A 27,390-nucleotide genomic window follows, 5' to 3' on the forward strand; every position below is an offset into this window, starting at 1 on the left:
CTGTCATAGCGAAACGGTCATATGGGTCTCCACTGGAAGGGGCAGGACAGCAAAGAAGAGAAATGCTGGTTGCTAACAGGAGTAGGTTTTGTTCTCAATTGTGAGTTGGAAATATGCTGGGCTTTCCCTTCTAGAAGGAGGGATGTAACAGGGTGAGGAACAGCAAGAATTAAGAGATGATGCAGGACCAGAATATCAGTTTTTTTGGTTTTTTTTTTCAATCAAAACAAAAGCATCAGATTTTTTCAATTAAAAAAGCAGCAGAAGCAACTATTTTCTTTTTCTTTTTCTTTTTTTTTCTTTTCATACCATTCATACATTTTTTTCTTTTCTTTTCTCTTTTTTCTTTTTTTTTCTTTTTTTTTTCTTTTCATACCAGCTGAAAAAGGCATCCCATTGGACCTGCTCCACCAAGCTGCCTGAGTGCCATACTGTTAAATGTGCCAACAAAGGAGCTAAATTTTCAAAACTATATTCACAAGAAGTTATAATACAAAAAGGAGTGTGCATGTTACTTTCCAGTTGGTAGCTGTGAAAAGTGTAGGAACTACACTCCTGGAAAATTGAATCTATATGCAATAGGTATGACATGAACCTCAGTGCCAGGACAATGTTTTCAGCTTTACTTGCAGCACTTTACTGTTATTCTTCAGCCTAATATGAACTATGAATATGCAGGAAAATAAAACAATTTGAATTGCTTTGTCCTCTGAAAACCTTTTGTTTACTCTATCTTCAGGAAAGCTCAGGAACTTTCACTTGGCAGGGTACATCTTTAACAACGCAAGAAAACAGAAGAAGACAGTGATGACATTCACAAAGGCTCTAACTAACTTAAAGTACAGAAGGCTCCATACTGCTAAATACGTGGGCTTGGGTCCAGTTTCTGGCCTCAAAGGCAACTGGTGCTCAAGACTAGCCCGGTCTCTAGGGAACCTCCTGGAAACAGCTGGCCAGAACAGTCCAACTACTCCTGGAGAATAAATTTGCAATTAAGCAGTGTGGGTTATGGAGAGGTCAAGTGCTTGAGCTGCTCCCAAGTCCTGTTTATTTATTCAGCAGTATACATTTATCATCAAGGTCTTCTGTCGTAGTTAATGGACAAAGAAAAATTTTTCTACCAATTGGTTCAGTTCGCCTAATGTTGACTGACTTACACAGAGGGCACACAGAACACTTCCTTGCATTAACAGGAAGAGAGTGGCTTCTATAGGGTAAACATAACTTTTATATATACAACATGAGTGTCCTAAGATCCTAAGAAAATGAATCAGTGAACATCATAACATTAACCGTTTCTGCAAAAGTTTTAGTACTTTAACTCAGTCAGTGGGTACTATTGGCCTGTTGATTGTATAGAGCACTTTTCATTACTAGTTACATCTAGGAGCTAGGATCTGAGTATTGTCCAGTGAAACTGTAAAGTCAGTTTTCAGGAAAAAAAGAAAAAATCAAAAGCTGTTCTGTGTGGTAGTGCTGACTTTCAATTCCTCAACTGCAAGAGGAAGCACTTTTTGTCAAAAGCCTTTGACAAAATATCTTTTGAGTTTGAAATTTTTGGCAAAAAAAATGTTTTTTTAAACAAATACTTTGTTCGAAAAGACTGGGACAGCTCCAGCTTACAACTAATCAGTAGCTGATGTAAAAGAAGTCAAACATATAAAATAAATTGTAGGTAGCTAAACAGACTCACACGTGGGAGGCTCATTAAAGCAGGATGGACGTCTCGAGACAGAAGAATACAAAATATATTTTAAAAATCATGACCCATTCTACTAAAATAATCAAGATGTTAAAAGTATTCACTTTGTGTTGTCTTCAGATTTCTTCTGAGATTTTGTTTCAATTCAAGCAGTTTTCCTTTCTGCATTCATGTTATCCAGTAGACACTGGATAGATACAGACACTTGTCATCAAGAAAAAATACCAAATGTAGGAAGACTTGGCAGCCATGAGATAACCTCTAGTTGTTATGGTGATGTCCTAGACTTCCAAAAACTGAAATATCTCAGAGGTATGTGGAAAGGCAGAGCATTATCTTTTGTTTATCTTTGTTATGACAATGCTAGGGAGTATATGCAGACTCCTTTAGCAAATTAAGAATGCACTGTAGAGGTATGGGGGGTGGTAGTCAAAAATACAACCTTTTCTGAGATAAAAACAATGGAAATGATACCTTGGAGTGTTTTGTGCACTGATAGGGCACCCTGCAACTTCAATACCAATTTATGACACTGGGTGGATCTCTGAAGTCAGAAGAGTAAGAAAAGAAATCCCTTAATTGTTGCTGTCTTGGTGTGAGAGCAGTGAGTTGTGGCTCCACCCTTTCTGTTAGCTTCTTGATTTCTCCACTTCTGACTTGCTTTGTGGCTGGGTGAGTTGCTGTAGTATCACTTTGCTGTTTGTGACTGAAAGAACATGGACAAATTATCACAGCAAAGAAGCAGAATGGGCAGTTGAATATTGCTTCTGGTAAGACTTTAGTTGTTGAAAATATCGAGAATCTGCTATTTTTTTGTCATAGGACTTGAACACATCTTGCTTTTGAAACATTTGTTCTATGCAACTTCTGATGAATCTGGACTGAGTAGAAGTATTGAAAGGTAAGGGATATTTCTGCTTAACTTTTTAACACGTTATTATAGCCACATTGTTTAGGCAAAACTTTTGCTCCTTACTCTATAGTTTTTGTTTTGTTTTCAGGAATTCTTTGCATTTCTTACATAAATATACAATTCCTAAAGTGAAAAAGTCTTCAGATCTAGCAGAGGTTAAAGTTGGACGTGCAGGTGTTTGTCCTGGGTGAACCAGCACTAAAATTCTGCACTGACAAAATCAAAAGGATTGTACTTGCATGAGTATTTAGTGACAGAAAACTTGTTCATTATTAAAGAGCATATCTTCTGAAATGCAGCTTGTTGCCACAGAGAACCTGCTGCTTTTGTCTATCTGCAAAATGTGGCTAAATCTGTATTGCACTTAACAAATGTGTTATCCTCCAACATGTCTCTCTAAATAAATAATGTGTATCTGGTTTAACAGAAAACTCTGAACAACTGTCCAGGTACAATGTAATACATAATTCTTCATATGTACTGTAACAAGTACATACTTACTAATGTGTAGGGTCTTCTGTGTCCCAAGACCACATTAATACAAGGCTTTTACAATAACTGAGATGCGTGGAAGGGTCATAATGCTGTGTGTTTGAATCCAGGTACACCCTGAAGGTAGATAATCCCCTCAAGAACTTTCTAGTTCCTTTGGTATTTATAGAGGTAAAAGTTGAAGCACAATTATCATGGATTTTATTGAAGAATCCAGAAACTCTGGTTAGGGTTCACAGCATCTTTTACAAATGTTTAATAAAACAATAAATATAATGTTTCATTGCGTATGAAAGAACTGGCAGATCATCTGGTTTCATGTTTTTCTTGATTCAGTTTCCCATGTGACCTGGAACAACATATTTAGCAACGTTATTCCCCTCCCTTAAACTTTGGCAGAATGTAATGTTTGTGAAGCTTTTTTAACCTCTTCTGATTTAACTGCTATAGAAATGCAAAGCGTGTTACTAATTCAGAGACAAAACACCCTCAGTACTTGAGCTGTATCTTCATAATTGATGTTCCGGCTTCTCGGTTGTGGTATAACATTCAGCCATAATGTTATACTACTATTGCCTTCATACCATAAATCATTCCGTTTACAATTCAGTTTGCTTTTGATACTAAATTTTCTGCTAACTCATGCTTTTAGTAACCTGAAACAGTGAAATAAAGATGCTTTGAAATTGATTTAAGAGGCATTTTGCATGCTTCACTAGATTTTATATAATGGATTATAAATTTAAATGAAGGATATATAACTGCAAAAAAGAGTTTTGAAAGCTATTTTTCTGTATTTCCCTAGTCAGATCTGAATTTTGTACATAAACAGTAATCTCTGTTGTGCCTCTCATGTTAATAAACTGAAACAAATAAAAATGAAGACTACATTCAATAATGTGCGAAGTGGTGACCACCTTTTGTTTTTATCACAACTACCAGTAGGACATCAATATTCATTAGATAATTCAACTGAAATGATCTTCCTTATCACTGGAAATATGAATTGTATCACTTTCATCTATGCATCTAAAAGCAGTGCAAACTGTCATGGCTTAGGCAGGTGAAGCAAAATGTACTATCAGGGACAGTGCCTTAGTCATCTGTGCTTCTCTGTTATGTGTCTTTACCAGCTCAGTGAAAGCTGGCTTTGTAGCCTATAGCAGGTCTGTCCAGTGATTATGATATACTAGTACTAGTGTAATTCATCCCCTGGTTTAAAGGAGATGTGTGTACAAGGTAGGGGTAACCCAAACCCAAGGCATTTTGTGATTTACCACTCTGAAAAAAATTGTCACTAATAAAAAGTAACATTTTCTATATTTATTTCTCAGGAGCAATTACCAAAAAAAACCAAAAAAGTGGAAATTTAATATGGAACAAGCAATAAAAACATAGAGACAAGAAAATAAATCCATTTAACTGGGGTTTGAGAGCCAATCTCTCCTTTAATAAAGCAGCAATTCTCACTGCAAGATTGCTTTTAAAATAGTAATTAGTGAGAAACTACATCAGCCTGATGGTGTTAGCAGCATCTGCCTTGAGGTTTTGCGTCAGGTTTGCACATTGTGTAACACATCTTCACTGCCTCGAAGGGCATTGCACCATTCATTGCACAGCCACAAAGCGTTCATCCCAGAGTTTATGTAAGTCTCTGTTTTGTTATGAAAGCAAAGCATCCTGCCCCCCTTCACACGGAAAGGGCAGAGAAGTGGAGTTTTCAATTGCTCTTGCTTAGAGCAATTGAAATAATGTTGAAAAAGAGACGAGTAGGAGGAGGTACAAGTCATGCCCTGACCAGAGACCTGGTAACTGAAGCACTACCACCCATTGATTATGCTGGCAGAGTTACTCCTGCTAAAGCTCATTGCATCGTTCAGTGCTGTTCTATTTCAGATGCAGATAAAGGCATGATGAGTAACTGCCTGAAATGTCTTAGTTTAAAACTCTTCACATGGACACTGTGTGTGTTTTGGTTCTTGAGCAACTGCTTAAGGAAAGTATAGTTTGCCATCCTATTAAGGAGATTATATTTGAAATGTGAGTTGGATATTTCCCTGTTGCTCATCATTGTAGACTGGTGTACTTTTTATCTTCTAGAGTGAAACATAAATTCAACAAACAGGTGGACTTGACAGCCTGTTGGTGTGGTTTCTCTATGGGGAAGAAATATTTAGGAATTTTATGTACTTTTTTTTTTTTAATATTATTATTTAGGGAAATGTAGACGTACTAAAATCAGAACATTATTTCCAGCTGTTTTTGCTGACTCCTGAAGTCAGGACATAGTGTGGACGAAACTCGTATAATATAGTGGCTGTAGAAGAGCCAGTAGTCTGGTGTTGGAGTCATTCAAGAATAGTAAACCCAATTTCAATCCTTGTTCTGCCTAGCTCTGTAATGACTAGTAAAGGCCAGTAAACATTGGTCTTCTATATTCCTGTAATTTACAAGCTGTTTGGAGGTGAATGCACTTGATTTGAATTTTTTGATGGAACTGTAATGTCTGCAGTCAAAAATCTCTCGGTGTTGAAGTGTGTTGGAGCATCTACTTTGCACTTGTTCATCCATTCATTATATTATCACTTCTACATTCCTACCAACATTTTTCTTTGTGCTGTCATCATTCAGCAAAGGTTTTCCTACCTCTTGTTCTGCCTGAGGGCTCTTCCCATGCTCCACCCTTTCTCCACCAATGTTCCTCAAGCATTCTGCCTGCCACTGTGAAAAACACAGTATTTATTTATTTCCAATCTTCTTTTCTATACTACAGATTTTTATTTTTTACCTGAAGCCTTCTTTATCTAAAGACCCAGCTCAACAATTTAATAGCCCTCATCTGCCCTTCCTCTGGACTGCATTTCCAAGTATTTTCCCTTTAAAAGACTACAGCTCCTCACAGATACTCAGGCACTCACTTCCAACTGAAATCAATGGGAGCTTGGCAAGCCTGTAAGAATTCAGGCCTCGTTACTAATAACCTGAACTTTGAGCAGTATTTTCCAGAATTCTCCAATCCCACTCAATATTGTAGAGGTAAACGTGATATAGTTCTTCTGAAAATCTTAAATCTAACAGTGTGATCTATGCAGGAAAATATATGTGCATAGTTCCATCACTTCTGCCCAGTCTGCCTAAACAGATCAAACTGCTAATTAAAATCATTATGTATGACAGGTTACACCCACTTGTGTTGAGGCAGAAGTGGAACGAGGTGTTTTTACAGGCTAAAAATGTATTTATCTTAATGATTCTGTACCATTTAGAAGTTATCTAAATCTAAAAGCCAGCCACTCCTGTTCCCTTGCATAGTTAATATTCTGTCAACAGAGACTATGCTCTACCTAGCGAGGTGATAGAGAACAGGGAACCTATGAAGCCATTCCCATGGCTGTTCTCATCCACCATATGCTGGCATTCATTTCTCAAAGCAGTTTTCATTGCTATGAGATCGGTTCTTCCTGGAGGAGCCTAGCCACCCAGTTTTGCTCCAAATGTACTCAAAGGCTTGACACATCTAACCCCAGATGTGCTCTGCACCACCTCAAAGTCCTGCAGCTTTTACCTAACGCATGCCAATAGGAGTCTCTCAAATGGGGTAGAGCTCTCAAACACCCTGGATTCATTCAGTGCTTCAGAGAGCCAGATGCCATGGGAGCATTTGCCTCAGCTGCCAGCTCTCAACACCTTCTTGAAACTCTGCTGATCCTTCCTCATTCATCCACATCTCTTTTGTATAGTTGTGGTGGATTTACCCTGATGGGCAGGTAAGCCCCAGCACAACCACTCTCTCACTCCCCCTCCTGAAAGGGAAAGGGGGAGGAAAATGGTTCCCTTAAAATATAGTAAAAACACAACAGAAAGTAAAAATATATATTGAAAATCTTGTGGAGAGTTAACAAGGAAATTAAAGCATAAAAGTTCATGTCTAAATATGGTGGGGTTTTGTGCTGTTAAAAAATAAAGTAGTAAAAATCAAGATCTTCCAAGGGGTTCCTTGGCATTCATTGTCATATTAACTATAAGACAAACAATATTTGTCTCCAAACAAAATTTTAATAATGTAATCTGTTCAGCTTCTAAAAAACAGTGGCTAGCTCCCTTTCTCTTTCATCCTTCCTCTACTATAAAAAATATTATCTTGTAAAAAAGACTACTGCGGGAGGTGTAATGAATTATTCTATGGTCAGATCAGCATTTTCTATTAATTTTATACCACTAAGAAAAAAGAACAACATTACAAAAACAGAGTCCTCACAAATATGAATAATGTTTAAGCAGGGAAGAGAAATGGAGAGTACCATACCAGATTGACAAAAGTAGAAGAAAAGCAAAGCAGCACGTAAAGCTGCTTCAAAGTATCTTCATGAAACTTTGGAAATTTTATGCTATATTACTGCAAATTACCTAAATTCCAATTTATTCCTAGGAAAAGAATGAATGCGAAAGAGTTAATTTTAATTAGCATGCTATGTACATTAGCATGCTATTATCTTCAGTTTGTCATGCTGCCTTCGCTCACCTCACATTCCTGTGTCCTTTTAAATTACCATACTTATTTCTAATTCTAGACTCTGCGCTGGTCGTAATTTGCATCCTATAGTCCTAGGTACAATGTCAGAAGGAACTCTTCATCTAAATACCTGGGTTGCTTATAAGTCTAATGATTTAAAAAAAAAAAAAACTTGTCAGATTTTTTTACTTCAAGTATGTATTTGTATAGGAAAGTGTAGTGAAAAGCTTTCAAGCAACAGTTATTTGCCATTTTTTAATTATCAAGCTTCTTAGCTATATAAACAAGAGTGGGGAATGTTTCTTTAAATATAAGTAAATATTGTTTATGAAATGTACATATTGAATGTATTACATGTGACTTAACACTTGAAACTGATTCAAAATGGTATTTTAAGTATGTGAATTCTAAATTCACATTATTGTCACCATCTAGATGTACATTTTAAAAAAAATAACTTTTGCCCATTAAAACTGCTTTTTTATTATTTTTATTTATTTATTTATTTTTATTGCAGGACCTAGTAAAAACAAAGAGCAATATCTAGAAAACAGGACTTTAAACACAGCATTTGGGTCAACAGCAGTAAATGCTGTAGACTCGTTACTTTCAAAAACATATCGTACTTCTTTCAGTTTCCAAATATAGAAGTCTAATTTCAGGTTTCTTTCATTTTCTATTCTAGCCCTAACACTTAACGTATATTAAGCAACTGCAGGAACTTATCTAGGTTTCATATGATTGAAAACCCTGGAAGAGGGATGCACAAGGCCACATGACACAGATGTCTCTGAGCTGAAATAGGAGTAAAAGTCAACATTATCCATGCCATGGTTGTTACAGAATTTCTAACCGAAATCACCTCTACCATGCCAGGCATTGAGAGCTGTATTCTGGTTTGCTTTTCTTGCTATTGTAAACTCCAAGAGCAGCAGCAGCTGTGGCTTTACGCCAAGATTCAAGGCCTGTGAATAAGCAAGGGCAATTGTCTGGTATGTGTCTAAAGAGTGCTTCTTAGCTCAGGTATGGGAGCTACAAAGGAAGATGAAGGGTTCTTTAGAGCTCCACAAACATGCCTTGTCTTTGCATTAGCTGGTGGGTTGTGATTCATCATGGTCACATAGTGGTACACAGTCCCACTGATATCAGCGAGGGCTGTATGATTCCTGCAAGAACCTTTTTTTCTCCATCAGAAATTCCAGCATCAGTCTCTTACAGATGTGGTGGTTTTACTCAGCTGGGCAGCTGAGCTCCAAGACAACCACTCTCTCACTCCCCCGCCTAAAAGGGAGAGGGGGAGAAAATATATGATGGAAGGGGCTCAAGGATTGCGATAAGGACAGGGATATCACTCAACGATTACCATCACAGGCAAAACAGACTCAGCATAGGGAGATTAATATAATTTATTGCCTATAGTTAGCAGATGAGAACAGTGAGAAACTAAAAGCAAACTAAAAACATTTCCCCCCCCCATCCACCCTCTTCCTCCCCTGAACAGTGCAGGGGAACAGGGGGCTGTGGTCAGTCCATGATGCTTCATCTCTGCCACTCCTTCTCAGTCACTCTCCGCCCCTGCTCCCCGTGGGGTCCCTCCCACGGGATGCCGTCCTTCCCAAACTGAGCCTGCGGGGGCTGCCCACAGGCAGCAGCTCTTCAAGAACTGCTCCCACACGGCTCCGTACCACGGGGTCCATCCCCCAGGAGCAAACTGCTCCAGCACGGGTCCCCCACGGGCGGCAGCTCCCCCCAGACCCCTGCTCCTGCGTGGGCTCCTCTCCACGGGCTGCAGCTCCGGCCCGGGGCCTGCTCCTGCGGGGGCTCTCCATGGGCCGCAGCCTCCTCCAGGCCACATCCACCTGCTCCACCGGGGGCTCCTCCACGGGCTGCAGCGTGGAGATCTGCTCCGTGTGGGACCCGTGGGCTGCAGGGGGACAGCCTGCTCCGCCAGGGGCCTCTCCACAGGCCGCAGGGGAACTGCTGCTGCCTGCCTGGAGCACCTCCTGCCCTCCTGCTGCACTGACCTGGGGGGCTGCAGGGCTGCTTCTCACTCCTCCCTCCTAGCTGCTGTTGCACAGCATTTTTTCCCTTACTTAAATAAGCTTTCCCAGAGGCATAATCAATTTTGTTTAATGGCTCAGCTCTGACCAGTGTCAGGTCCCTTTTGGAGCCAGCTGAAACTGGCCCTTATCTAACATGGGGCCCCTGCTGGACTCTTCTCACAGATGCCACCCCTGCGGCCCCCCTACTACCAAAACCTTGCCACATAAGCCCAATACAACAGGTTAGAAAACAAAACGTAAGCAAGAAATTGAATAAAGCATTACTGCAGTTAACGGTGTGTTTGAATGAACACATTTATGGGAGCTGGTTACAGCTGAACAAGCAGCTACTTGTTCAGCCACCAGTCTACATAGAGTTGATCTTGCTCTGATCAAAAGTCATTAACTTAGATGGCAGGAGCATCTAAGCAATGTTGTATTGGTGTTATCCTTCAAAAGGTGTCCTGTTCTTACAAAGCAGTTCGCCTACTCATCCCAGGATTTCAAATCCAGATCTCAGATAGAGATTTAATGAAAAATTTAGAGGTGAGATGGCAGACTAGATATACCAAAGTCAATTCTACTACATTAGTATTAATCTTTTCAGGATCTTTAATTCAGAGAAAAATCAGGTGTGCCCAGTCATTATTATCAATAAATATAATAGAAAAAAAGATGAAGTCTATTCAACTTTGTCCAAGGCACCTGGTCCAAGTTTTGGCTCTAATTGCCTACAGCTAATACACTGTAAATACCCAAGCGTTTAGCCTCTGGAACGGGCCTACTTCTCTTCAGATAAAATCAGCTATCTGTAGGCCTTTACAGAATGTGGTCACTAGTTTAGACAACATCTGAGGAAGAAGCCCTAAGTGATAACTGAATGTTTCATTCATAACAACACAAAACTGTAAGCTTTTTTTGAAAAAGACTCCACAAGCTGGACTGTGTGCTCATCCTGTTAGAAACTTACTGCAGATGCTGAATGAAAAGCAACAGAACATGCCTCAAAGATGAATCAGGTGTTAATGAGCCAGAAATACTCCTAAATCCCGTAGGTAAACTATCACATCTTAAATGAAGATTATTCACTAGATTTTTCAACCCTAAGAACTTCTGTTGTTCCTCAAAGACAACCAAAGCCCGTAACTAAATGTGCTACCTGTTCTGTGTAAAATATATTTTAATTAACTTTTTCCTATTACTCAGCCGCTCACTGAATGATTAAATATTCTGCTGCTGTTTCAATTCTGTGAAAATAAGCACCTGAAGTTATTGATGTTCATGAAATGACTCATCTGTGCGGGTATTTGTAAGCTTTAAGGTTTTTTAGTCTGCTTTCCACAGAACAAGTGTTGAATATATTACCTCAAAATTCTCTTCTGAGATGCTTAAAATCTTATTTCATAGGTAGCAGCATTAAAGGAAAGAAAGGGAGGGGTTGTGAAAAGTTCTGGAGCTTCACATCTGTGCTTTGTTGACAAAGCCTCTTAGGTGTGGAAGAGGGAGCTGTGGAGTCCTTCTAATAACTGTGTTAGCTTCTTTATTTATAGTCAAGTGTTTTGCAAGCGATTCTGGCATGCCCTCAGAAAAGCTAATGGGCAGGTTTGGCTTGTTTTTATTCCAAGCTGAATTTGGGTAGTGTTTCGAGTCTCTCTTCCTTGCGTTAATGAACTTTGCAATGAACTCCAGCAGGTTTCAAACCTCATCAAAATACTCGCATCCTCATCAACCGCCATCCCTCCGTTTTTATTCCGCAAAGAGGCAAAGTGGATTTTTATTTCACAAAGGTCTCTTTCATCTAACACGTAGATGAACGGCAGGGTTGGGGCGTACCGCGCTCAGACTGAGCAGACGGCCGCGCAGGCCGGCCCTGCGCCGGGACCGGCGGGGAGCGAGGAAATGGCCGCCCCGGCGGCCGCCATGGCCGCGGCGGGTGCCGCCGGCACGGCGCAGCAGTGACCCTCGCCTCCTCGCGAGGATTTTTTGGCAGCGAGGCCGCACCGAGCCCGACCCACAGCAGCCCCCGTGCGGCCCCAGGCTGCAGGTCGGTGGCGTGGCCGGGCGGTGCAGGGGGAAGGCGGGGCGGAGGCCGCCCGCAGCTCGTTCCTGCCCTCTCCTCCACCGCCGCCGAGCCTGCGCCGTGTCGGGTCGCTCCGGCGCTGGCCGCGCTCGGTGTGGCGGGCGGGGGGCGGCCATCGCCGCCGCCCGGTCGCCGCCGCCGGCGTGCCGGTGGTGCCGCGCAGCCCCCCGCCATGCCCGTAGGTGCCGGGGGCGAGCGGCGGCCGCGGGGCGGTTGGGGCGGCGGTGTGGCTGATGCGCTGCGCCTTGTGCTTCCCCTGCAGGCGGCCTCCTCCTGGCTCCCCATGTCGTGCTACCAGGAGGATTTCTTCAAGGAGTACCTCAAGATGATGGCGAACATCATCATCCTGAGCTTGCTCATCTGTATCTCCCTGGCCTTCTGGATCGTGTCCATGACTGCGAGTACCTACTACGGTGAGTCCAAAGGCTGCGTCCCGGGCTGGGGCCCGGAGCTCTCCTCCTTCTGTCCCCACAGGGACCTGGAAGAGGCACCTGCAGAGCCCTCTCCCTCCTGGGTACAGCTGACAGCTCGAGTCCTGCCGGGAGCTGGTACCCTGCTCTGTCAGGGAGAGCAGTGATAGTGTACGAGGAGAGCGCTGGCCTACTGAAAAGTTTCTAAAATGTACCTGCAGGCTTTGAACAGGGCATGCAGGAAGAGTTGCGGGGCCAAGGAAGAGAGAAAGAGGGGAAATAGTGCAAGAAGAGAGGGATGTATGCATGGAGTCTTTTACATGGGCACGCACAGTCAGCTCTGTCCCATTTAAGCAAGTCCAGCGGGCTGTGCATGGATTTGTTGTGTGGGGTTACAGGGACGCTGGTACTTTCTGTGATCTGTTATTCTGTTAGGACCATTCTTACAGCAGTGTGTAAACACGGCACTACTGCCTGCAACATCAGTTCAAGCCTAAAAGAGTTTAACAGCTTTCCCAGGACAGGTAAACACACGTCCTTAATACCTCAGCTAATTTCATGCAGGAGAAGCTTCAGTGTCACGGCAGTTTTGCTGATTGCCCAGGGATGCAGCATGAGCACGCCCAGGTGCTTGGTGTCACCTTGGATTCAAAAGGAGCTAGAATAAATACACCACCAGCATAAACTAACTCCTGTAGCAGCAGTTGGATGTCCCTGTGCAAGTTTTTTTTCAGTGTTTCAGGTTTTAGGGTAGCTATTAGGTCTGGTACAGCATTAAATCCGCATTATCTGGACAGTTCTTCTTTGGCTTGCGGAGAGATGCTAGACACACAGAAGGTATGCAAGAATAGGCTTGACAAACAGGTTTTGTTAATTTCATTTTGAGGTAACCAAGTTGGTCTGAAGCATGCTTTTAATAATGCCATTTATGCATCTGCTGTCTACAGGTATAGCTCTCTCAGTTTTTACATTAATCAGGGTATTCCGGTCCTTGCTGTCTAACATGACAGAGAATTGATAGAGTGGAGAACCCTGATGCCACATGTATCAGGACTAGGGACTGATAGGAAGGAGGGGACTAGAGACAAATCCCCCTCTTTGTAGAGATTTTCCAGGACGCAGAAGAGAAGTTTGTTCATCTTGAGAACCTTCGCGCTCGCAATGACTAGCGTTTCACTGTGAAATGCGTTTGCCCTACTTTGAACCAAGGAGCCTGCATAGCAGCGAAGCTGGAGGTACTGCTGATGGAAGCATTCTTGTTGAAAACCATCATGTTCAGCTTTCCAGCAAGACAAGCTGCTGTGCCTCTGCAAAATGTTTATTCTATTAGATTGAGACCCAGTTTAATGCTAGATTTGTGATGTCATGTATTTGTACAGCAGATACGACAAAACATTTCTCATGTTTTTTATTTTAGCTCAAAAGCTGCATCAACAATTAACTTTACTTTTCATAAGTTTCTGGGCTTTTTAAACAAAACTCACTTGAAATCTTGCTGAGATAGTCATCAGCTTAAGACACATTTTTGAGAGCCTTGCACCAAGATTAAAAGAATGGAAAGGGACAGTGTTTTAGACAGCAGTCTTGTCACTTTCACCTACTGACTTTGTCATTTTTGTGGAAGTGAAATTCTATCAGAGCAAGTTGTGTTGTTCAGGACATAATCAAAAGCTTTCTTGGCTCTCTGGCTGCAGAAATTGAAGACTTTTTTTAACTGTCATAACAAGCATTTCTTCTCATACTTTCAAATTTTTATGTTCTAAAATATGTACTTTTAAGATCTTTTCCAATGAAATGTACGTCTTTTAAATTTAAGTAAAAATGAGGTGATATTAATATATTTATGTTCTTACTGGTAAGGCGGTAGATTTATTGAGTCACCCTATGATTTAAATAATACACCCTCTAAATGGACAGTAATAACTCCTTTATTAACTTTGTTAATAGCTTTTATTTTAGTGAGTGTGCTGGAATTTTAGAAGGAAACAAGTATGTTTAGGATGTTGATGATAAATCATCTCCTTAAAAGATAAGTTGCTATGGACACTGGTGCTTTATGGAATCACATTGAATATGACAGCTGAGTGGGATATTGTCTTCCTGTTCTACAAGCTCTTTTAAATTCACATCATAATGACTTGAATGACTAAGAAAGGGGACAAACTGGAAACTCAAGAAAAAATATAGATAATTTGATGAGTAAGTATCTTTAAAATAAAATATGTTGAAGTATTTTTTATTCAATTAATTTTGTTTGTAAAAGTAAACCATTTGTAGTTTTGAAAACCATTTTTATTTTGTTTGGGAGTTGTTCAAATAGTCTCTCTTGGTGGTGTAAGTATTCAAATTTAAAAATTGCAAGTGGAGAATATCATTAAAAGCAATCCTTTCTTGTAAAATGTTTTGATTACTTTCCAGTTAAATACTTCAAAACATTCTAAACTGGCTTTATTTTCTGTGTAACAAAGATAACAGGTGAGCCATTTTTGCTTAGATGTTAATACTAGGCCTGAAGTAATTCTTCTCTTCAGTTTCAAAAGCGCAGTATTATTTTCAAATACAGAAACTGTGATTATGTAGAATTGTTTTCATATGATTCTATGAAAGCAATGAGTTGATAGATTTTAATGCAATGCATTATGAATTGTTCTGTGAGGAAAAACAATAAGCTACAGTCAAATACTTGAATATAGCCACAGCACAGGAAGTTCATTTTGTTTAAATTATGTTGGCTTGTAAACAAAGTAAACAGAAGCACAGAGATGTGTTGTCAGTTTTGCCACCCCTAAACTCATGTGCGCCATTCGTTTAGCAAAACGTGTAAATCTAAAATCCCCACTCACGTGAAAACTCAAGACTTCCGTAACATGACAGTTCTGTTGCAGCTACTGTCAGAGAACACAAACCAGTAGAAAGGATTCCCCCACCAAGTGAGGTACAGTAACTCTTGGAAAAAGAAGGATAACTCCTAGCATAAATACATGTTTTCAGTCTGCTGTATATACCACACCACAAAGAAGACAATTCCTCATGTGAACGTACTGTGCAAGGCAAGGGAAATTCTCTTGTCACTAAATATGAATTAATTATTATTAATTAATAAAATAAATAATATGAATCACTTGCAAAAATAAGGGCTAGAAGATGAAAGAACAACTCCTGTACATTAAGGAATGACTAATAGTAAGGATATTGAAAGTGATATTATTAATGAATCAACGATCAAAACTGGTGATAACCCTTTGATTGCAGTGTTGCTGAGATTTTTTTTCTAGATAAAATTGAGAAAAGTAAACAGTGGAACATAGAAGTGGAAAACGTTTAGTCTAGAGACTTCAGAGAAAAAATACCGGAGGCTTCTGAGAGTAAACACATAGTACAAGACATGAATCTGTTGGATGCAGCTTGTTTTTCAACAAGTCTCTGCAGGGCTCCAGACCAGTTGCCTATACTGCTGCCAGGTTGGGAAGAGGCTGTGTGCGCATGCATGTGCAGTAGAGAGGGACTACTCAAAGCACAGAAGAACAAGTCTGAATCATTCATGATTCTCAGCTAAACCAAATTCCATGGATTAGAGAAACAGAGACAGAATTGGGAGAACTGCAGTAGATAACTCCAAGCTCACATGAGGATAAATGTTTAGATAGAAATCAGACTATGCAACACCAGACTTGTGTATTTAAGGGAAAGGTAGCCAGATGATCCAGAACGTTTATAGCATCTGTTGTTCTTCCACAGGAGTCATGATTTAACAGGGGAACCTGAGGCTTGCTGAAAGAAGCTTAGTTTTTCAGTTCTTTTGCCATTTTTAGTGTTCCTAGTTTTCTTTGAAAGTTTCTAGAGCTAACCCTTTTGATGAAAAAACTATGGTTAATGAAGTCATAAGAACACCCATCGTAAAGGTAATGGATGTGTTTGCAGGCTCTGAGAGAGGTAAATTCTCCCTGTTGAGATATGCTGCTGTGGGGGAGAGGGGGAGAGGAGGACCCAAGAGCTTGGTTACTGTGGATAAAGGAGATCACATAGTAGTAAAAGAAGAGAACAGCAGAACAAATACATGTATTTTACACCACAGCTGTCTGTAATTAATATGCTGCATGACTGAAGGAGGTCAGTAGCCTGGTTCAGTCAGTACAAGCAGGTAATGATGAGGAGGGCAATTACACCATCCAGGTTACTTAATATATTATCATCTTTTTTTTTTTTTTTAAATGACACACATTTCATTGCCAAAAAAATCAATAAATTGCTAGTAAGGAAGAAAATGTAAGTATTTTATAATAGTCAATTCATGGGGTCTCCACATACAAGAGTACTGCCTACACCTGTGTTCATCCCATCTCACAACATCCACAGCAGGATCAGCAAGGAACAAAGATGACCAGGGCAGTTAACAGCATCCATTTGAAGAAGACTGCATAATTCATCACAGAAAGAGGACATCTCTATACGTCATGAATGGCAGAAAGAATGTGAATAGGAAATCACAGAATGGGATTCTGAGTCAGAAATTTGGCTGGATCCAGTGTGCTAGTTTTTATGATTTCAGCCAGGTTTAGTGTGGAACAAAATGGTTTGGGTAGCAACAAAAAAGGAATTTTCTTTTTTATTACTGTAAAAGGAGCCGAAACATCTAAGCTTCCGTTCTAATGTCAGTAAAAATCATCAGTGGTGATGTGATAAACTGGTGATTTGCTTATAGACCAGCAGGACAGAATTAGTGTGGAAAGGAAATGTTTATATAAATGGCAGGGTTTCCTGCTAGTTTTATTAGAAGACATAAAGCATCACTGTGGCTCAACTAAGCACTTAGATGTTACAGAATATGTAAAATTTCCATACAAATAGAAATGATAGTAATACAAAGCTACAGAAACACAAGCTGCTAGATAGCTTATGTAAACACTGATGTCTCCTCCACGCATAGATGTGAATCTACATCTGGAGTCTTCTGTCAGCCAAGTAGAAATCCTTCTATTAACACAGAGGAAATTTCATATTGATGATGTAAACAACAAAATGATAACAGTAGGTACGTCCTAGGAATACTTCAGAATACATACATGATGAAAAAAGGGGTGTAGAAGGTTGCTTGCTTTTCATTGTTGAGAGCTACCAGACTAAAGCTTTTGATAAACAATAATGACTTTTCCTAAAATCCCTACTATTTGGCTTTGCTGGAAAGGCAAGGTAGTTTCCTCTCATAGCAGAAAAGTGCTAAAAAGCATTAGTGACTGCGGACAGTGGTGTTCATTCTCTGTATTGTTCTCACATATGCTGAACTTTGATCAAAAAAAAAAAAACACAAAGCATCGTCATCATTAACAGATATGATTTGTTATGGAGTTACAAGTGGGTAAGTTATAACACGACTGATGGATGTATTAGAACAAGTCCTGTACCTAAAGGGGGCCTTTTCCTACAAGGAAAGCTAGGGAGGGACTCCTTGTCAGGGAGTGCAGTGATAGGACAGGGAGTAACAGCTTTAAAATAAGAAGGGTAGATTTAGATTAGACATTAAGAAGAAATTCTTCCCTCAGAGGGCAGTGAGGCACTGGCACAGGCTGCCCAGAGCAGCTGTGGATGCCCCATCCCTGGAAGTGTTCAGGGCCAGGCTGGATGGGGCTTTGGGCAACCTGGTCTGGTGGGAGGTGTCCCATGTCAGGGCGGCTGGAATTTGATGGTCTTTAAGGTTCTTCCTAACCTAAACCATTCTGTGATTCTGTGAACATGATCTTTGAGGGAAGCTCTTGACCTATTTTGTTTACTAAAAGTTGCTTTGTAGTTTCTTTACGTGAAAGGAATGCTCATGTTTTGTTAACTGTGATTTTAGTTTGAATTTTATTCATATTTGAAACTCAGTTCTACATGGTATATTTTTTTCTAATATCTGAACATACCTGTTTTATTCAAATCAGATTTCAGCTGGTCTTAACAGTTTGAATGTTATTTTTTTTGAGCTTACTAGTCCTTTTCAGAATGAAAAATCTCACTATGTTTATTTCTAACACATTTGCCATTTGTTAATTTTAGTTAATATATTTTCTTTTTTTCTGTGAAGGCTGAATGAAAAAAGGAGTAGATAATTACAGGTATTTTGGTCTTCCATTCATAAACATACTTTTCTTTTGAAAGGTAAGGAGGTTCAATCTCTATTAAGATCAGATTTTAAATATATACAAGGTGAGAAATACTTTTCAGATATAAAGGCATTAAAAAGGCTTATAAGGATGATCTGTAACCATTTTATTTAAATTACCAGGTAATTTACGACCAATTTCTCCGTGGCGCTGGCTTTTTTCAGTCACAGTTCCACTACTGATTGCTACACAGGGTGTTAAGAAGAAGAGTCTTGATCACAGTGGTGCATTGGGAGGTATGTTTCTTCTGAGGTTATTAAATTAAATGCTTAATAAACTGAATTAAGGTCCTTTTTACTGTACATAATATTATTTTAAGAAATTCCTACCTAGTTCTATTATAATAAGAAAATAAACATAAGCATACGTACCTTGAATTTATAGTGATTTTAATTATGCTTTAGTCAAGTTAACTTTTGCTGCTGTTTGTAATACATTTGATTAATACTGTCATTAGATTTATATAAATCTGCAAGATTGTTTTGAACTTAGGTACAGTGCGCAGTTAAATCTGCATGGTTTAGTTTGTTTCACATATCTAGAGATAATAAAATGAAAGAGGCAGTGGTAGAGAAAAGGCCTAAAACTGAGCCATGTCAGCAGCCTTACCTGCCTGGTAGGAAACCAGCAAAGATAACACGGTTCTTCTTTCTGTAATATCAGCAGTTCTAGGCATTTTTGGCCTCCTGCAAATACGAAGACAGTTAAATGTGTTCTTCACTTCAAGCCAATGACCATTTCAGCAATGTTTTTTCTTGACCACACGAGAGAAAAAAAACAGTCAGTGTTCATTAAAATATGATGCAAGACGCGTGGGTGAGGTGACTGACCTTTGTCTTGTGGTTGTTGAATTGATGGTCAGTGGAAAGAAGCAAGTCCTCGCATCCTTTCCACCTGTGTCACCCATCTTGCGAATCTTGTTTTGTTTGTGAGTTACAAGGAAGCATTTTCTAGATCTAAAAAAGTTCTCTGCTATGCTTTTATCTCTTAATGTAACAGCTCTGCTAGCCAGCCTATAGTGGCATTCATTTTGCACACAGCTAATTTTCTTCCAGTCAGGGAGAATTCAAATCACGCAGTGGGCAGTGAGTTAGACCTCTCTTGTGGAGGAGGTAGAAAAAGAAACATCTAGGAGCTCAAATACTTAAGAAAATAACAGAAAGAAAAGAAAACAAAACAGAAGGGAGAAGTAGCAGCTGTTAAGATATGGAGGAGGGTTATTTTGTTTTTCTCAAAGACCTTGTGTGGGGGGAGAGGTTTTATCCCCAAACTGAAGATAGACTTGGGGATAGAGAGGCTGCCACAGCTGTCTGTATGCTTCTCGTACGAAGAATCAAATTCTTCGGGCAGGGTATGTAAATTTCAGTTAGATATCCTTCAGCTTTTCTCTGTTGCTCTGTCTTTTGCACAGTATTGCTGATTTGTGGCAACAGAAGATCTTCAGAAAGAGTCATATGCTTTAGCAATAGCAATAAAATTAGCAATTTAGCTTTGAAAGTTAGGAGAAAATGATAAAAGTAACTGTTTTATGTCAGTGAAGATGTCTCTGGAGTTCTCACTACAGGTGTTAGATGCTTCAGTAATTCCCTTACTGCATATTTATCTCAGATTTATCATGACAATCACTTATCATGAAGATCATACTAAAGAGATTAAGTTGTTACATGGAAGAACATTACATAGATGTTCTTTTTTTCTTTGTAGGACTGGTGGTTGGATTTATCCTTACAGTTGCAAATTACAGTTTCTTCACTTCTTTGCTTGTATTTTTTGTTACTTCTTCAAAGCTTACTAAATGGAAAAAAGATATAAAGAAGCGAATAGATTCCGAATACAAAGAAGGTAAGCCCTAACACTTGATTTTGTCAGATCCCTTGTGAAGAGTAAATACTGCATATTCCCCTTTATTTCAAAGGGTCAGAGATGCAACACCCAAAGAAGAGAACGCTCCTGTCATTTCATCCCCTTATCCCCCTGAATGTAGCAAGCAACTTACCTTTTTCTTCCGCCCTATTATATAAATTGTTACATATTTTCTGTTTTGAAAATGTCTTTTTAAATTTAATTTTGTATGTCTTCCTGCTGTTGCATTTCAGGGTTGTCTGAAAATACTAACATTTAGGTTTTTGTCACTTCAGGTGGACAGAGGAATTGGTTACAAGTATTTTGTAATGGCGGTGTTCCTACTGAGCTGGCTATCTTATATATGATAGAAAGTGGACCTGGTGAAATTCCAATAGACTTTTCAAAGCAATACACAGCATCATGGATGTGCTTATCGCTTTTGGGAGCTTTGGCATGCTCTGCTGGTGATACGTGGGCGTCAGAGATTGGTAGTGTTATGAGTAAAAGCAAGCCAAGGTTAATAACAACCTGGGAAAAAGTTCCAGTAGGTGAGGAGTTATCTGTTTTACATGTTCTTGTCTTAATATTTTCTTGATTGTTTTGAATTACGCATCCAACTTGAAAAGTTCAAAAAAAGCCTCAGAAAAGCAAACATTAGGAATCTGAGATTAGAAAATGCTAGCAGGAATGCATTCTGTGAATTGTGATTTACTCGGTTGTGTTTCTGCTGCGTATCATCTGTGAGATGCATCAACACAGCGTCCTGTGAGCTAAAACCGTCCTTAGTGAATGCTGTCACTTCTTGTCTCTGGTACTATTAGAAGCCTTTATACTGCTGATAATGCAAAGACTACAAGTTATCTGAATTTTTCAGTCATTAAAATTTCAATCAATAGAAGAAAAAAAAAATATATATATATATAATGCAGACACTACAGAAAATTCCCTTCTTAACTAAATTGCTCATTTCCCTTAATGTACTACAAAGGGTACGTAAAATGAACCTTCTGTCTGTGAAACCTGGCCTGCAGAGTGGATGACATTGCAGCCTTAAAGCACTATGTGTTTTTTGAGTCTTGCTGGCATGTCGTTCTCAGCTTTAGATCTTGTGGGCCATGATGTAAATGCGTGGACATTTTTTTTCTCATAATAAGTGTTCCTTTTTTTCAGTAAGCTTTCATCTTCTTTTCTAGGGATTTTGCTCTTTCCTTTAAATGTGTTGGTGAAATACATCTTCGTATACTTCTGAAAGAGGCATTGTTTTAATAGCATGCGCATCTCAAGCTCTGCGTTTGAGCATTTTTTTTCCCTCCAAATTAACAGCAGTCAAATACCAGGTGACTGTGAAATTTGCTATCTGGTTTTACTTAATTTATTGCTAGTGAATATTTCGTGATAACTATGCTTAGAGACTTGGAAAGTAATATTAATACACAGGCTCTAGTGGTACAGGGTAAGCTCAGCATCTCGTGGGAATTGTAAATAAAAGCTGTGGTAGCAGAGTCTTTTAGATAAAAGAGGAAAATATGACTGAGCATAGTTTTGTTTTCATATAAGACATCTGAATAAATGTAGATCTGCAAGAAAAAGTTGGTAAATCAGCTTGGTTTTGTTTGATTTTAGGTACTAATGGAGGAATTACATTAGTGGGCCTCCTCTCAAGTTTGCTTGGTGGCATGGCAGTAGGAACAGCCTACTTCATAACACAGCTCATTTTCGTGAGTGATCTGGATGTGTCCGCGCCACAATGGCCAATTGTTGTGTTCGGTGCAGCAGCTGGCTTGCTGGGATCAATTGTTGATTCATATTTGGGAGCTACAATGCAATACAGTGGTAAGAATCTTACTCTTTTTTTTTTTTCCTCTCCTAATGTAACCTAAAAATGGACTTAAATGTCAGGAATGGCTGAGGAGGTAATTTTTAAGTGGGGAAAAATACAGAGTTAGCATCACAAAGGACGCAGAGAGCCGAAGTAATGGGCACTGTAATGAAAACAAGAGCAAGGACAGTTGGCCCTTGTGTCTTTCATCCTCTTCCTTTTGCACTTTTTGGTTTGTTTATCTTACATCACTGTATTGCTGACAGCTGAAGGAGACCAGAGATCTCCAACATGTTACCTTGGAAAAACCAATCACTGCCTGCTCCTTTTCAATGTATTTAATTATGGCAACCTTTTATAAGAGAAAACATCAGCTTAATTTTATCCATTCACTCAGACTAATTGGTAACTGCTGAGTCTCCATTTCTTACTCTAGAGACTTAGTGGTAGTGTCAACTTCAAGAATTAAATAAGAGGAGCTCCGAGAAGATGTGCACAGTATTTTACATTCTATTTTTTTCACTGCTTAGTACTGTTTCCTGTAAGTTAAGTGTTTCACAGACCAGCTGATTTTAATTTAAAAAATAATAAAAAAAAAATATTGTCCATTTAAAAAGATTGTTGTCTGGTTGACTATAAATATTTTCAGTATTTATTCACTCATTGATCTTTAGGATCGTTGTGAATGAACAATAAATACAGGCAACCTTCAGGCTAAGCCCTACGTTTAAAAATTGTTTAAAGACTATATTCGACACTTTTTTTTCATCAACTGTTTTACAGAGAGAATTTAAGTTTTCAGATTTTACTGTCAATATACTTCTTGTTAGAAGTCAGGGTTTGAGTTTGGAGATGAACTGTCTGAGAGACAGAAGCCCGTTGAAGCCTACCATCACAGTGAGAACTGCAAACTACTGACTGTGGATTTGGCTTTCCAGCAGTTTTTATGCTCTATTATTTGTAGACCCAGGAAAGTCCAAAACAAAATGGAATGCTCAACCATTTGAGGAATTATATATACTTCTGTACTAAGGAGGGAACATTTAAGCACTCAGGCAATGTCTCATTCTTCTAATGAGGCAGATGCATTATGAGAATGTGGTAAACCCAGCTAAAGCATGGCTGCATTTGTCAGCATCTATTTCTTCTTCACTTCATATATTTTTGCATGCTCAGCAACTTATTTTTTGAGCTGCAGCAGGGGCAGTGTGCAAGTTCCACAAATTTTCCAAATTCATAAGCTGGAGAATATATACCATACACACATACATGCTATGGTGTACATACTGTAATATAGATCAAAAAGTGCTGTTCATGGTTATGCACTCTGTTAGCTTATGTGTCCCTCTTTATTTTAACCCACTTTCCCCAACCAAATTCAATGTCCTTTCATAAAAAGTACTCCAGTCTCTCTGCAGCATCTTGAAAAAATATATAAATATGGCAGTGCTAACAAAGAACTGTGGAACTGTTGAGTTTTTTTAAAAATCTTTTCAAAAACATTTAAAATACTTTAAATGTGTGTGGATGGAAGTGAAGCTCTGGACTCTGAAAGCTGGAAAAGAGCAAGTTTAAAATAAATTATTATTTTTTTTTTTAAATATGCCAGTGCTGCATATCTCTTCTGTCAAAGTTTTATGTATTTGTAATCTTCACAGATTCAGTTTATGTAATAATCTGTAGTTGCTACTGTTCCTAAGAGAAAGTTCGTCTCTGCCACACACACATGAGAACTTTGCTTCAACAGCTAGGCAGAATTAGATCCAGATTTTCCTATGTTGCCAAACTGAGATTATACCTATTTTGTAAATAGCAAGCTAGTATAAAGGCTTGCTGTTACTGTTCTATGTGTTTATGCTCTGAATCTACAATATATGTGAATTTGTGGTATATATTTATGAAACGTAGTCCCAGTTTTTCTCTCAAGGAAACTTGAGACTTTCTAAAACATAGCAAGTGTTAGGACTAAAATATAAAGCTTTGAAGATTTTTTTTTCTGTAGCTCTTTTGAAATAGCCAAAACCAACTTGCTTTGTTGTGGAGCTATGTAAAGAGATCAGTAGACCTGGTAGAAGCAGAGCTTCTCAAATGAAGTAACTTCTAACATAAAGCATTGCATGTATATCCCGTTCTTTGAATCTACCAGATTTAGCTAACTCATTAGATTTAACTAATTCAGTTCAGTCTCTTGGTGTATTTTCTCGCAGATGTTTGGCACCACAGTGGTAAACTGAACCTAGGGGGTTACACACATTTGCTTGCTAAGTTTCTTTTCATCTGGGTGGGCTTTTTAAAATGAAGTCTTTTTCTTTTCCCAGGTTTTGACAAGAACACTGGCATGGTTGTCAACCACCAAACAAAAGACTCCAAGCACATATCTGGAAAACCTATACTAGACAACAACGCAGTAAATCTTTTTTCTTCTGTACTCACTGCTCTGGTGCTTCCTGGTGTGGCATGGTGTTTCTGGCCAAGAGGTTGAAATGGTTTAAGGCTTTCTGCGTGTTCTGGTTCAGTTGTATTCAGTCTTACTTAAAGACTCCTGAGAGTGCTTTGAGCTCTCTTGAAGAGAGGGATCTGAACCTTTGAGAGAGCCAAAGGACTTTCCATCTCAACTTACTTAGCCAAGCTTCATATGGCAGTAGCCATCTGTCAAGGCAAAGGAGGGGTTTTGTCAATATGCTCTTGCTGCTCTTTAAGTGGGTGTAGATCATTGCCAAATGAGGCGAAGCACTTTTTTTTATCGTCATGCAGCTGAAGGGTTGGCATCTGTGTTCTCTATGGACGAGCAAGAAGCTGGAAATAGAAGTTGTCTAATCTACATTTATCAGTGTGATAGAGCACTGCAACTGTTCAAGCCAGGCATAAAATACACTGCAACTTTATGCAGTGGTAACACGGGTGAAATGGATGAATTTTGGTTTAGTAATTCCCATAATCTGCAGTATGTAAGGTTTTGAGGAAATACTTGGGGAGGAAGAGAATTAAGCCTTGTTGCCTATTTTGTATCCTGATACAATCTCCACTTCCCTCAAAAGAGGGTTGGTAAAAGTGATGCTATGATAATGCTATAATAATGTTTGAAGCAAAAGACTGAGTTCAGAATAAAAATGACTAGTTTTTCCAGTAAGAATAATAAATTTGACCATGTTTATTTGAAATTTTTATTTCTTAATTAATGCTATATAAGAAGATTGTTAACACTGTTGTAATGTGGTACTTATTAAATTATGTAACATTAAATATTACAGTTTTGCATTCACATTCATCTTTTCATAAATATGAACATTGTTTCTGTAAGCATAGAATTACTTTATAATATTTAGCATTCTGAGCAAACAATATTGTTTAGTTCTTTTTCGGCAGTGTAAGTTTTTTCTATTTTGTTCAGGGTTGCTATTCACAGGTGATAGCCTCAATCAAAGAAGCTACAGATGTTATCCTCATAGTGGATGGGGAGAGTCTTACTGACAAAGCATTTCAAAGGGGGAATTTACCTTCTGGTGCTCAGGCTGCTATATTAGATGATTCCATCTTTCAGCATTAATTATAAGATGTAGAAGTAATTTAGCCAGCACAGATTATATTTAAACTTTATGAATACCCTCATAATAACTGGAGACATTCAGAAAGTAGAGCCTGTACAATTAATGTATAAAAGATACTTCTTTTTATCTTCAGAGATAGATGAATATTTCTGTTAAATAGCTGATTTATTTATTTATTTTTAACAAATGCGTATATTGCCTGTCCAAATTGATTTGGTTCATGTATTCTGTCACCTTTTGTAAGAATATTCAAAAATTTTAACACCTCCCATGTTGAATTTATTCATTTGAAATCTAGAATTTATCATTGGACCTTGTTAATTGTATTATCCAATGATATAGATGAGATTTCAACCTTATGAAAGCTTTCTGAAAAGAACAAATTGTATGGTTGATGTATTCCAGTGTTCCTATGGGAAGGTACGTGGTTATAAAAGGAACATACGCACTTAATCTGTAAAGACAGGAAACTTTTATGCACTGATTGGATTTATGCTGCTTCTATGTAAACGCTGTATTAGCAGTCTTTTAAGATTTTATTAATATTTTTGTGATTTCTAGAATTAAGAAATATAATTTTTTTTGTGAGATACTTTTGCTTTCAATTAAATGTCTTATTTTTTATTATTTTGTTTCCTGAAACAAAGTATGCTTTCAAATCAAACACTGAAGTAGACTTAGTCTGCTTTTCACTACTATTTAATATGAGTCTCATTTTAAAACTGCCTAGTCACAGTTGGAAGGTATCTGTAATTTAAAACACAGCAGCATGAAATGCTTTGATCTGTTATCATATGAATTATTGTGATCCAAATGAACTACTGCAGGTAGGACCTTCAAAGGCCATTATTGAGAATTTAACATTTGTCATATCTTCATAGTGATGGCACTGACTTGTTCATGAAATTTCCACTCCTAAATTTGCAATATTTAGAAATATCTGAACACTATTGAACTCTAAAAGGGACAGTGTTAACTCTGAGTATACTGTATTGACTGGGGTACACCTTATGGAAATTTCATTACTTTTTTTTTTTTAATAGATATTACAGGAAGGAAGTTACAGTATTTGACTGTCTGCTTCCGAACTGATGTGTGCCACTAAGAGCAGTTGCAGAGATGAGAAAGGAGCACAGGACTACTGCCTGTCCATGTGATACCAGGAGAGAAAGAACATGTAGGAAGTAAAAGGAAAAATGAGGAGGAGCTGGGATAAAACCAAAGAAATTAAAAACACCTGAGTGTTTGTTTTGCTTCAGAGCTATTGGTACCTTTAGTATGAGATAACTGTCACTAAATTTCCTTTCATATTGAAGTGGCACCAAGATTTTCCAGAGCCTCAAGAGGATACACTTGATTTTTTTAACTGAATTATGAAACGTTGGTCCTCATTCTTTGCTTGATTTTTAGATGTGTTAGAAGTTCAGGTAAAAGTATGTTTATGGCTTAATTTACTTTTAATAAATAACATCTTGCAATCATTTCGTGTGTGAGAAATCTTTAGCCAGGTCTCACTGAGGCTTGGTTACTGTAGGGTACCAAAAGTTACCATAACTGGATAATCCCTCTCCATTTAAATACTTGTTTTGGTGGGTGGGGGGCGGAGGGGCTGTGCAGTTTTCAGAATTACTGGCCTGTTGTGGTGTGTAAATAAGAGCAGGTACATGAATTCACCCAGACTGTGTGGGGCCCTACGGTGCTCCCAAGGACAGAGACACCTTCAGTAACTATTGCAAGTCCCAAATGAAATAACAGCATTGTGGAAATAAAGCTGTCAGGCAGATGGCATCTTATGCTTAGGTACTCCCAGGTCTGTCAAACTCCGCGTCAAAGCAAAGCAAATTCCAGCAGGACAGCATTTATTCAGTAGCTTTTCTTGAACTTCA

General features: G+C 38.8%; 1 protein-coding gene across 5 annotated transcripts; it reads left to right on the forward strand.

Moving 5' to 3' along the window:
• Positions 1–2,326: 2,326 nt before the first annotated feature.
• TMEM19 (transmembrane protein 19) lies at positions 2,327–26,985 on the forward strand. 5 transcript variants are annotated; one of them, XM_083827064.1, is made up of 7 exons: positions 2,327–2,472; positions 12,005–12,155; positions 18,415–18,528; positions 19,997–20,134; positions 20,431–20,685; positions 21,761–21,970; positions 24,275–26,985. In XM_083827064.1, exons 2-7 carry the CDS (start codon positions 12,026–12,028, stop codon positions 24,436–24,438), a joined length of 1,011 nt encoding a protein of 336 aa, XP_083683190.1. In that variant the 5' UTR covers positions 2,327–2,472; positions 12,005–12,025; the 3' UTR covers positions 24,439–26,985. The 5 variants fall into 5 exon arrangements, with proteins under 5 accessions (XP_083683190.1, XP_083683189.1, XP_083683191.1 ...); XM_083827063.1 differs by having other exon boundaries at positions 2,465–2,603; XM_083827065.1 differs by lacking the exon at positions 2,327–2,472 and adding an exon at positions 11,055–11,706.
• The last annotated feature ends 405 nt before the right edge of the window (positions 26,986–27,390 follow it).

This window comes from Anser anser (assembly GCF_964211835.1).
Source record: "Anser anser genome assembly, chromosome: 1".
Taxonomy (NCBI): Eukaryota; Metazoa; Chordata; class Aves; order Anseriformes; family Anatidae; genus Anser; species Anser anser.

Excerpts from the sequence above, each read along its gene's own strand:
- TMEM19 (XM_083827061.1), top strand. The coding sequence starts at position 11,915 with ATGCCCGTAGGTGCCGGGGGCGAGCGGCGGCCGCGGGGCGGTTGGGGC. Across the intron at positions 18,529-19,996 it reads TCACAGTGGTGCATTGGGAG|GACTGGTGGTTGGATTTATC; the intron begins GTATGTTTCTTC and ends TTTTCTTTGTAG. Across the intron at positions 20,135-20,430 it reads AGATTCCGAATACAAAGAAG|GTGGACAGAGGAATTGGTTA; the intron begins GTAAGCCCTAAC and ends TTGTCACTTCAG.